The 12,830-nt window shown below is 41.2% G+C and overlaps 1 protein-coding gene across 3 annotated transcripts in view; it reads left to right on the forward strand.

Moving 5' to 3' along the window:
• The window catches only part of LOC132914296 (serine-rich adhesin for platelets-like), a 53,266-nt gene that overhangs the window by 35,390 nt on the left and 5,046 nt on the right, over positions 1–12,830 (forward strand). The window contains exons 2-6 of one of the 3 annotated variants that reach the window (XM_060973284.1): positions 1,656–1,899; positions 6,112–6,483; positions 7,262–7,563; positions 7,980–8,385; positions 12,165–12,292. In XM_060973284.1, the coding sequence (XP_060829267.1) occupies positions 1,818–1,899; positions 6,112–6,483; positions 7,262–7,563; positions 7,980–8,385; positions 12,165–12,292 (1,290 nt within the window). In that variant the 5' untranslated portion in view covers positions 1,656–1,817. The remainder of the gene's footprint in view (positions 1–1,655; positions 1,900–6,111; positions 6,484–7,261; positions 7,564–7,979; positions 8,386–12,164; positions 12,293–12,830) is intronic. The other 2 variants (XM_060973285.1, XM_060973286.1) reach the window with 2 other exon arrangements.

Raw genomic sequence — 12,830 nt, forward strand, 5'->3', positions numbered from 1 at the left:
AACGTAGAAAATTTCATTTTTCATAGGTGAAGCGAATTTCTATTCGAGTTCTACTTTTTTTTAATTACGTCCGTACAAATATTTTGTATAACGATCCGATTGAAAGCTAACGCGGGATCGAGGTATAAAGCGTGCGACGATCGCAGCAGGTTTAAAAATCCATTAATAAATTAACGTCGCTGTCGCGGATTACTTTCCGTTTTTCTATTACAACAGAGAGGGACGTAGCCGTAAATAGCATGGCAGAGATCTCTCGGATAAATAGCGCCTTCGATAAGAAGGTTAAAGATAGAAGCCATTCGTGTTGCGAAGCAAAATCTTGAAATTCTGGAATTCCTCCTAGAAATTCCAAACACCTCTCCCTCCGAAAACCCTACTACCGATTTCTCTTTAACGATCCCCATCCTATTTCTCCGACGATACGGCGTACCACGGACGGACAGAGAGACAGAGAATCGATGTTGAGCGGCACGATTAGCAGCATCGACGGTGAACGTTGGTTCTCGCCCGTTTTCTATTCTAATTCTGTTGCTATTCTAATCCACGACCGTCGGCCAATGAGCTACGTCCGCCAGCTAGTAAACCATTCTCTCTCTTTCTCTCTCTCTCCTCTTTCTCGCTCTTTTTCGCTCTTTTTCTCTCTCGTTTGTCCCCTGATCCCTCTGTACCCCCGTTCCTCGCGTCAACCGCAGTCGTTCTCGAGGCATCGCGTGCACCAGATTATTCAGTTGCATCCTCCTTTTATTTGGCGCGTTTTATCAGTGCCGTTCACGTTTCTAAACTCGTTTGTAAAGCCGTTCCTAAAGCCGTTTCTGAACCGATAACGTCCGATAGAGAAGAAATCACAACGGGGGTTATCGCGCATCGTCCTAGACACCCTTCAACCTTTTACGCTGCGACTTTCGATCATAATCGAGCCACTTTGCAGTTCGCTGCCAGATTCGACTTTGCGTGCCACGTGCTGTTCGATTTGTTCTTCTTCTTCTTCTTTTTCTTCTCCCTCTGTGAGCATCGACGTTCATATGGATTATATATACGTACATAGGCTATAGGAATTTCTTATTCTTTGCGCTTTTTTGAACTTTTTTTTTTATACGATTTATCGACCGCTCGAGCGCTATTTTGCGGCGAAGCTTTTTTTGCAGACAAAAATTACGTTTGGAAAGCAAGAAAGTTTTATTTCCAGACCACAGTTCTTTTCTATCCTTTATTTTCTTTTGTCGCTAAGAAGCAAATTAAACAAAAATTTGCGCTTTATCAATGTCGCCTAAAGTGGCGCCAGCGGTATGTAAAGGGTTAAAAATATCAGCCTAGACTCGAGTTCAGTTCGGACTTCTTAGAAACCTTCTTCGTCGAAAGCCTGTCGAGACGAAGAAAATTGCTGTCGATGTGTAACGTCGTTAATTTCAAATCGATAACGAAATTAACGAGATACATAATCCGAGTAAAGTTAGACGAGTAATTAGAAATCTTTGTTCGATAGTGACATATATATATATATAGAGAGAGAGAGAAAGAGATATGCGATATAATATATAAGAAAATGAACGCAAAAAAAACAAAATAATCAAAGAGATCGATCAGGCACGGTAAAAGTTAAGAGGACCGAACGATAGACGAATCTTTAAGCTTTTGGCACTTTTTCTGTCGTCAAGAAGAAGAGAAGGAGTTAAAGGTGAAGGGGGGGAGGAAAAATGCAAAGGAGTGTGAAATTGGAGTGAAAGACCAGCGAGTGACAGACTGGTGGTGTATATACGCTGGAAAACAAGGGTCGAAGGAAAGGAGGATTTCGCGAGGAAGGAGACGGCCAGGGAGAGATGCAGTGGCGTCGACAGCGAAAGGTTATCCACGTGATCGGCTCCTCCAAACACGTTCTACTTTTAGCGAGGTACCAAGACGGTACGGAAACCCTGTCGAACAGACTGATCATGGTTCTTAGCGGACAGTTTTCACTGTAGCTTTTTTATTATTTTCTGCACCTTCTTTTTTAAAGGCAAATCAAATGCGATGAAACGCGTTCGGTCGACGTCGTTGGTGAAATTTGCTGATAATTCATATTCCACGAGTTACGATTTATCGCCGTGATACGTGATAAATTCTACTGCACGATACGCGACTGCAGGTTTACGTACGTATCACCTATAGGAAGCGCTATGCTTGGCATCTTACGCGATTCGGCGCTGTTCCGGATTTCCTATAAACCCATAAAAATCCGCAGTCCACGTGTTAGGTGTAAAATCGCGCGAAATTAATGACATTTTTCGTGCGGCGGACGTTTCGATTCGGTTAATTTGTCGCTCGTCGATTCACCGATATTATTAGTTGGCAAATTATTGCGCAACAGGCTCTCGTCTATCTTTTACTCTGTTTTCGTTTTGCGAAACAACAATTGTCGTTACACACTGTGAAACAGAGTGACTAGAAAGACTACCGATTGCGAGTCTAATTGCGAGACGACCGATAACGTGGTCGCTGTTCCGAATATCTTAAAATCTGGCTCTTGATCTACTTGTCGTATTTTAATCCCGCCTTGTTTTATTCCAATTTATTCGTTATATCTAAGCACGAGCGGACGCGGCATATTTCGATTCGTCTCCGTTTCTTGTCAACAAATTTCTTGTCAACGACCATCGAGTTTAACAAATAAATAAATAAAAATACATTTGCTTATTTTCATATTAAATAACGAACATCTTGTCGATACCAATTTAAAAAAAAAAAAAACAGAAGTTACTGGTAGTATTATAATCTGCTTTTTCTACCATCGTTTTAACGCCAGTTTCTTTTTTTTCTTCTTTATCCTCGTAGTTGAACAACGCTTGACAATATTGTATTTAGCGATAAAGAATCACTTTTGAAATTACTTTTGAATTTCCCAAAACACGTTTCGTTTGACCCATGACCAGTCACGATTTTCTAAAATTAATGTCATAGAATAGATGGAAACGAATTTTATTAGTTGGCGTAATAGAGCAAAATTACACGCAATATACTTGGGAGTACCGCAGGTTTAGTACGATCGATGTAACGAAGGTCGATAGCTCGTGCAAGTAGTTTACGCTTCGTTTCGCCTGTTAAAAGTTGGTAGTTTTTAGAAGCTTGAAGCCGTCGATATAAAATTATATCGTAGATTAGAAATTAGACTCTGGAATATTACGCGCGTATGTACATCCGTAATGGTTTCTTTTTCTATTTTCGTTTTTCTTTTCAACTCCTTCGCTACGACCTCCGTATCTCGAACGGACCTTGCGTTTCTCACACGTCGGCGACGTTAGATAAAGATACAGTCTTATGCAAGTGTTCTTCTATTTTATTCGATATAACTGATCGTCGGACGGTATAATTCATTTACGGTAAAAATCCATTTATCCGAACGTACGATATATAGGGTCGATAGGTTAACGCCGAAAAACATGGAGCTCGCGTTTGAAAGTGTTTGAAATATTTATAAGGTAAATATCATACGTAAATATCTAAAGTTACTTATGCAATAGCTTTCTTTCTTTTTTCGTTTTTATTGGTGAAAAACAATAACTGTATCATCGTTCGTGTTGTTGATAAATCGTCGTATAGAACTAGAAAATTTACTATAGAAATAAAATCGTACTGTTATAACGATTTCAATCGTAATACCTCTTTTTCTTACGAGCCGAGAAAACACAGATCGTGGAAGGTAAAAGAACGACGACAAAAATTATCGTTCTCGAGAGACAAGTCGAAATGTTGATTTTCGTAAAAGTTTTGCACGAGTTTCGTATGAAATCGTGGTATGGGCGTTTGAACGAGATCGCTATAACAATAATATTTGCTCGACTTATCCGATAAAAAAGAAAAATCGCCGACTCTCCTTATTATACGTGATGTCTGGTTCGAACAGTGGAGGTTCGCGTTCAGCCAGACTTATTCGATCGATAGGAATTCGTTTAATCCGGCACCATCTAAATGCATCGCTAATAAATGGAATTCTGATAAATGGATTGCCGTAAATTTCCTCGTAGATCGGATCTTACTTAGTTTCTATCTGGATCTTGTAATTATATATTTGTCTGTGAATCTGTTTTACAGAGAGTAATCGATTTGTCACCGAATTAGATCGGTTCTTCTACTTGAATTTTTATTTTTTCAAAAAAGATAAATCAAAGTTGAAGATAGGACGCTGAAAGGCCTTTTTTGAAAAAGAAAGTTTCAAATCGTATATTTGTTTGTAAGGCGTTAGGACGCGAAACGTCGTATAAATATGTTTCCGTAATAACGGTTATATAATACTGTATCTAATTTTGTAACGATAATCTTCGGATTTTCGAGCTGTTAATTATGCTTGTCACTATGTAAGAAAAATACACGGCACCAACGATTGTTTTCTTTCACCCTACTTGTGCCGGTATCCGATACGGCAAATCAGTCCACTCAAAAAATGCTACGAACATTTGACCGAACGTATCGTAGTAATTCTCATTTTTACGATATCGCGTTTCCTTCTCTTAAACGAAAAATTATTCGATTTCGTATTTTTACGGACGTAGCTAAGAAAGTAGAATTGTATTTCTTTTTCTCGAGTTGATCGATCCAGCTGGCAATTTATTCGAAATTTTGTAACATTTAATATGAGATATTTATACGTACAATGCGTTTATATTTCGCGAGAGTCATCGATTTCATTCTCATTTTGTTCGTTTAATTCTTTATTCTCGTAGCGTTCGAGTTCCTATGTCCCGATCTAAGATACTTCGATCGGTACGGTTTCGTTTCTCGAGTCGCGAACCGATTAACTTCTTCGATCCTAATTATACGCATACGCCGTTTAGAACTGCACAGCATGATAGGAGATGATGAAAGCAGCATACTTTGTATTATAAACGTAGGTTACATTATTAGTCGTTTATAAATATCTCGTTTTATTATTAAGTAACAATCTTTCAATCGAGAATAATATCAAGTACGATACTTGCAGAAACATCGTGACTAATTGTCGCTAGTTGCAACTTTAAACGACGATGAAAATAGTCGACGCTCGCACGTTTCTCACGCTGACTTATTAGTGCGTACTGTGCACGTTAAGAGTTCGCCAAATTCTAGGAGAATGTGCCTAAGAAAATAAAAAGCTTTTGTATCTTTTCGCTTCGTTATATCGTACGTAACTGTATATGACGAGGAGAAGCTGTAACTGCAAAATGGTGGAAGATATAACGGTGGAAATAACTCTTCATCGAGAAAAGATACATAGCGTCGAATGATACACGATCTAGTACGTATATCGATCCTGCGAGTAATGGCATTTTAACGTTTAAAGGTCGTCTCCGTTCTTTTTAAATAGATTTACAGAAACTCTTGTATGCGTCGATCGACGAGTCCTTTTAATTCTTCGTAGAAAAGTATCGGGATACTCGTATCCGACAATGCATATGCTTCAAGGGATGTTTCAATTTTACTTGAAATTGAGCGTACGATAACTTCGACGAGATTAAAATTAAAGCATCTTTTAAACCAATCGATTGGCAAATCCAAATGCTTGATTCTTAATACCCTTTTACAGAGGATACAGAGATCGATCGATCCTTTTTTTCTACCGGTAAATATTCTACCGGTAGAATACGTTTCATTTCGTGGACGCAAACTTTCGAACAGTGGGGTATTTAGCTGATCGAGGAACACCGAATGGGATTTCTTCGAGACTTTGCTGCCGCGTGAGACTCGTCGTTGTACGTATCGAAGAAACGGATCTGTTTGTGGCTAGCAAACACCGTTGCACTCGGGTGACAAATTCCTCTGTAATTCGAATCGTGTGGATGGTACTCGAATCGGTGTTCTTTCTACTCGTGAAATCGTTACCGTTCTTACGACTCTTACGTTATGTCAAAGCGCCGAAAACGATAAACTTCCTTCGACGGACACTTCTCGTTCTATCAGACGCGTTGCAAATAGGTAAAACGATCGATCGAAGCAAGATAGATTATTTGTTGCTGCATCGATGCGAAATTTAACGTACGAATTGACAATGTGCGAAGAAGGGCATCCGTTTAACGGGGAAAAGGAAAGGGAAACGAGAGAAAAGAGAAAAGAAAAGGAAATTACTTGGACCCGATCAACCATACTTTCTGCTTTAATTTTCAGCTCCACCCGGCGAAGAGGACGAAGAAGAAGGATTGCGAAACGGTTACACGAAGAGACAGGAAAATGACACGCACGGTTTCAGCGGTAAATTTGGACAGAGCGGGTACAATGCGCTTAGAGCCGGAAGTAGCAACGGTGGAGCCTACGCTGGTGCCACGACTCGGCACAGGGACTATTCGTCCGGCTCAACGTCGCAACCTAAGATTATCTTCAACGAGGATGAGTATACGAGGATCACGACACCGAGGCAGGATATGCTGTTTAAAAAGGGTTATCTGTCGAAGAAGAAGCCATGGGCTGGGAACGCAAACACCAGCGCGACATCCTCGACCACCGAGAGCCAATCGGCGTCGCATTCCACCGCAGGTAGAGGTATAGATAGAAACGTGACGTATTTCATCGAGTTTCTGGCTTGTCTCGTCCGCCTTTCCGATCGCCGCGTGGTATCCGGCAAGCTGCTTGGAGTTACCCCTACCATTCTCTCCAAGTTTGTACGACTTTCCGCGTTACTCTATATCGTATCTCGTTGGAGAACGTTGCCGACGGACAAGTACAGTATCGTTCCACCCCCTTCTTCCAACTCACCGTCCACTCGAAAGATTTTCTAGACGATATTTGGTAAAAAGTTGTCTCGTAGTTGAATTTTTCTGTACAATCGGCAGAAAGATAAATTATAAAGTTCGTGGCTGTTTGCTTTTCAAACGTCGAAGCGTTTGTTTCGCCTTGAGCTTATTAACTTTTCCAACTTTCTAATCTCGAACCTGTGATTTTCTTCGGTTCAAAGAATATCTCGAGGGCTGAAATTTAGTTATCGCTCTATTCTTTGTTTCCGGTAGCGAAGAACGAACAATTTTTGACAGCGTGGACGAAAGATACTTGGAATTCGAAAATAAAGAAATTATTTTACCTGTACGTTTAACAGAATTTTTTAGCAAAGACGAAATCGTAAGTAAGAAGACACGTTGCGGAAATCGAGAGTCCGAGTTGACCCGTCGTCCCCGGTTAACGAGTTACGTTCCACGGTTAAAAACGTAAATCACTGAAACTGCATGCACGAACCTGTTCTCTCGGTGTTTTCACGTAACATAAATGTTAGTTCTTGCGAGTTCGCAGTCTGTACTCTCGTTTTATCCTCTTACGTTGATTACAGATGGCAGTGAAACGACAGAGGATCAACAGCTATTAGACAGGGACTATGGTACCGGTGAGTACGCGCCAATGATAGACTCGAACACGCAGTTAGGATATGGACCGTTTTACGACCACGCGGGTGGTTACTATTACGAGTATCCTGTGATGCTGGTTGGTCCTGCGCCGATGTCAGCGCAGGCAGCGCCCAGCGTCCTGGCGGCCATGCCTTGTGCACCGGTGCCTCTTAGGCCGATCGAGTGGGTCAATTCGACGATCGTACCCAAACTGCCTGGTGAACCCTACTGTATGATGAATTACGAGGTACAGAGAAAATAGATGACGTATAATGGAGAGCTGAAAAGACGATTAGACGATTGGACGATTGGTTATTTTTTCATAGATTCAACGCGATCGTAAAGATAATCGCGGGTATCTTGTGAAAGTGTTACACGTACAAACGACACAGTATACACGTGGTTTCGTTGCTCCTGTATCGTTCCGCCGATCATCTTTCCAGTTCTGCGTTGTACGTTTCAGCTCATAGATCGCTCGCAAATGTTCGTTACGACAGTTTTACTCATCCACTACCACTGTCGGATTACACCCATTCGTCTAACAAAAACTACTCGACGATCGCTTCGCGTTCCCTTCGGAACTTTTCTTCAGTCCCCCGCCTACCCCCGTTCACAAACAAAAATAATCACCAAATATCTAATCCGTCGAAATTTCTCTTTCAGAGTAATCAATGCATGGTAGAGAATACGGTGGTAGTGGAAGAGCAAGAGGATACGGTTCTACCAATGGAGAGTACCAGCAGGATGTGGAACGAGAATGGGACGAGATGTTTCAATTTAGGTAGCGTAGGTGAGGAAATGGACGACGAGCAATCTATACATTTTATCAACGCGAAGGAGGAAGAACGGCAGATCGACGAACAAGAGGAGGAAAAACTGGAGGAACAATACGCGAATGAACATGAGGCAGGAGAACAGCCTTTGGAGAACGGGATGAACGGTGGTGCCTACTTTAATCCGATAATGATGCAGGATCCGGTACACGTTTCGCACGTGATACCAGCGGTTCCTCAGCCTTACATGTATCCTGGCCACTACATGTTTGGTCCTCCTTTGATCAACGTAAATGGTTAGTTGATAGCGACGTATCAGAATCGGAGGCCGTAGAGAGAATATCGGTCTTTCTCGGCTCTCCTCTACTCTTTTCTTCTTCTTCTTCTTCTTCTTCTTCTTCTTCTTCTTCTTCTCCTTCTCCTTATCTGTCATTGGCAGTAGATTCTCAAAAGAGAGTTACTTATTTTTTCTCCCTTGCTATCGCATGACTCTAGACGCGGATCTTTTTCTCTCGCTCTCTGTCTCTCTCTTGTAGCTTTGGTTCTGTTCATGGACGGATGGACGGAACAACATGCGAACGGACGAACATACGAAGATTGTCTTTCTTGCGACCAAGAGAAAATCTACGCATTTCGGGGAGGGAGCAGCGCTACGTTGCGCAAATCGTTTTGCGGTCGACGTTTCGTTCTGACCGTCTCCGCTCTTACGATCGTACAAATTTTTGTTCTTGCAAGAAACGATTCCAATTTCGAAGAATTTCGCAAGATTCGAAAATTCCAGTCTCGGTCTTCTCCGGATGACAGAAATCCCATTTCGATAACAGAAATTTCAATCTCAATTTCTTGCAGCAAAAACATACACGTCGTATTAATTTTTAATTTATTTACTTTATAGTACTATTTATTAGTAGTATATAGTATTTTTATTCCATCATCGAGATTTAACGTTTAACGCGTTAATCGATTCTCTCAAACAAAAATATTCATACTCCGCCACCTTTTTAACTCAATTTTGGACAAGAAATCTACCGTCTAACGCGTTTAATCGTCAAACTCTACGAACGTTCGAACGTCGCAAGTGCATTACGCGACTTAGTTGTCACTGGCACAAGAGAGAGAGAGGTCGGATCAAAAAGCAAAAAGCAAAAAGCATATATAAATAAGCAACGTGTAACAGGAGAGAAAAGAAAGATCAGGATTATCGAACGATAAGCCGCTGTTTCGTACCCGGTTGCTCCTTCCCCGCGATGCCTCGGCTTAGGCGTTAGTACGTTTGATTGTACCTGTTTCTAATGTTAAACGAGAACAGTGTCGGTTGGATGCGCGGCCAGGAGAAAGGGATATAGCCAGATTCATGACTGCTGTCCCGTCCATCGGCATCATTGCTGTTTTATTACCGCCGTGCCTCTACCACATTCAAGGTAAAAGGTAATAATTCGCAAAGAGAGCCGCTACTCTTTAGATACGATCGCGGAGATACGGCGATAATCGCTACTTTGTTGCCTCGTTGATAACATCGCTGTCCAAGAATCGAGCTTTTTATACCCTCCCGGTAGTAATCCAGCGGAGCAGAGTTTGTAGAAATCATCGAGCAACGCTATTAAAACGATGATGGAATCGCATAGATTCTTCTTATACGCTTCTTACAGGGTACCCTGTACGACTTGTAAAAATATTTTCAAACAACTACGAATTGATTCAAAGCGATGCGTCAAAGTGCACACGGTGGTCATCGATGAATCCGAACGAAAGCTGTGCTTTATTACGATAGCGATTATACCGCTATCGAAACTGTGTAGAAAACACGAAAAGAAATCATCGTTCCGATTAATTATTCTTCTCTAGAATAGCTGCTTTCTCCTATATACGCGTTATATACACGTACATTTGCGCATGCCACGTTTTTCATCTACGAAATATTTCAAAATCTATACAATTCGTAGTTTACGTATGTGTGATAGTTGAGAACCAGCTTATCAATTGGTGCGATAAATACCAATTATCGAGTTATATACACATATTATAGCATTACTCGGTTAAGAAATTATCAATTCGATTAAATCGATATATTTACATTATATTCTATCGACCAATATAACAAATACCCACGTATTTATTAAATAGTCGGTTCAATTAGCAATTTGAAACATTTACATATTCCTTCGAATTCAAACCACGATAATGACTAATAACTAAATTTGCAATTCAACGAAGAGCTACAAGCATATTTACTTTTACAATTACGGATAAAGCACCTTCTATCCGTTTCTTACTACTAACTTTCAAATTTCCATATTAAATCGAAGAACGATAGGAAAGTTAAAGTACGCACGTTTGTGTATTTGTAGGTAATATAGAAGTACGGAAACTAAGAGAAAACACATACTACGCAAAAACATAAAATATTCCAAGTAAAATACTTGTTATAATATTTAAGGGACGAAGCAAATTTCCTTTTGGGTTCAATTCCTTTATCTAGGTTTACGTCGATACGAGTAAATTGAGCAAAGACCGTATGCGATCGTATCGGCTTACTGATTTACCTTCCACTACGACTACAAAAAGTATCGGCACGTGTCCCTATTTCACGATCAAGCACTTTTTAACCAGGTTCTATGTTTCATTTCTAAAGTATGGCATTTTTGTAGCGGCACGAAAGTTGCGTTTGCGGATGATACGAGATTTAAATGATATATCTGTACTCGATTAATTAGACCGATTTATTAGTCTGATCAAACGTTATAATAAAAAGAATACCGTAGCGATACTTTTTGTAGCCAGTGTACGTTTCAACCGAGTCAACGATACAACATTGTGTGCATGTGCCGAGTTCTCGCTGCCACGAAAATAGAGAAAGCTGCTTAAGAGGCTTGGACAGCGTTCGCATAAGCCAGTCGCGTCGTGCGATCCACCGCGTGTGCGTGCCGTGATCCACGAAAATAGTCACGATAGACCCCGGCGACGATGTCCGCGTCGATGATCCGGCGATCGTAGCTAAAGCCCAAGACTCTCTAACACGCTCGTATGTGTGTGTTCTCTTGCATACGTTACGTTTTCCTAATCGTCACGATTCTCGTTATCCGCGTCTTCTCTCACCGTAATATATCTCGCTTTCGTCATCGTTATCTCGTTAAATCATCGCCTGCATCGACACGCTGCCTCGCACGTTGCACGTGACAAACCGACGTTACACGTATATCGTAATTGACTCGTAAGAAAATCGTCTAATCGTCACGAAAGGGATGGCACAGCCGTGTACACGAGCCACCGATGTTTGTCCGTAATCGGACTGCGCGAGGGGTGCAGAGTGAGACGATGCGGTAGAAAAATGTGAAAATTTATATTATCCTTGTTATGTCCTTGTATCTACGTGAATATCATCTTTCGTTACTAATGCTAACATTGCTAATAACGAGGAAGTTTGTTTTCAAACGATATCGATCGAAATAATTGGAATATTTAGTCTTGAAACAATGAAATCCGATAGAGATCCATTTAGACATTTTTTGGCTACAAAGCTCCGTTTCGTATAATTTCAGGAATTTTCTCCGACTTTTTGTTTCGCGGAGTTAACCAATTTGTGTACCGAGTAAGCCGTTCGTGTCATTTTTGTATATTTCAATCTCTCATAGTTGCAGAAGAACGCGCAGTTTATCTGATAGAATAAAAGACGATAACGTGAATTTTCGTTTGTTTCTCACTTTTCTACAGCATCGTCGGCCGGAGCTACGGAAGCATCGCGAGATCTCTCTCGGCTTTGGCAAAGGGATCTGACCATCGCTGCGTCTCGAATAGACGCGGTTTAAAATAACTGCTGCTCGATGCCGCCGTGTGGCTTGTCCACGCGGAAAACGAAAGGACGTGGAAGCGATGGAGAAGCCAAGTTCGATACTCGCGCCCTTCGACACGCGTTAACAACCACTTCCTCCTCGAGTTCTCCACCTGTTGATTTTCAGCTGGAGTTCTTAGGAGCAAAGGTCTTAGAGAGACACGCGTTTCGTTCAACTTTTAACCGACGAACGATGCTCGATGGTGTATGAAAGAGTTTTAATTGGCGATATTTCTGCTGTCCAAGGTGTAACGATACAGAGCGGGGTAATGATCAGAACTACGGACTTCTCGACCATGTCAGCGGCCATGTCAGCGGCCTACGCCAAGCGAAAGAAGAAAAAAAAGAAAAAGAGGCAGCGAAGATTTGTTACGGTGAGTGGATGACACGGTCGGACAGATTTTTTACATTGTACAAAGTTTTATAGAAAATTGTTACGAATATATACAGGCTGACGGGGTTTCGCTGGTTAACCGAAAAACGATAAAGTCTAAAATCGTGTCGGTATATGTATACGCGAGATCCGTCTTCAGAAATCGATATCGATTGTATAACAGGTGCTAGGACAGCGACGACTAAGTGTGCGTTTCCACTTGAAAGCCGTCGCAACTAAAAATAATTTAGTCCTGTATCGGGAGAAACGTGAAAGCTATCGAAAGAAGGTTTCAAGGGCTAAGAGTGGAAAAACTCGGTGGTCGAGTTACGTCGCTTGTGAAATAAAGAGCAGAACGTGGTCCGCGATTTATAATTAGCGGAAAGATGTGCGCTGTTCGAGTTAACTATAGATATAGGGAGAAGATCATTTTGCGTTATACGAAAGTTCGTTTTTCACCGCAATGAGACACGACGACCGTTCGTTGGAAACGTAGGCTTGATAAAAAATTGTAATAAAGTAGTAGGTCTTTAAATTCG

Source organism: Bombus pascuorum, chromosome 14 (genome assembly GCF_905332965.1).
Source record: "Bombus pascuorum chromosome 14, iyBomPasc1.1, whole genome shotgun sequence".
NCBI lineage: Eukaryota > Metazoa > Arthropoda > Insecta > Hymenoptera > Apidae > Bombus > Bombus pascuorum.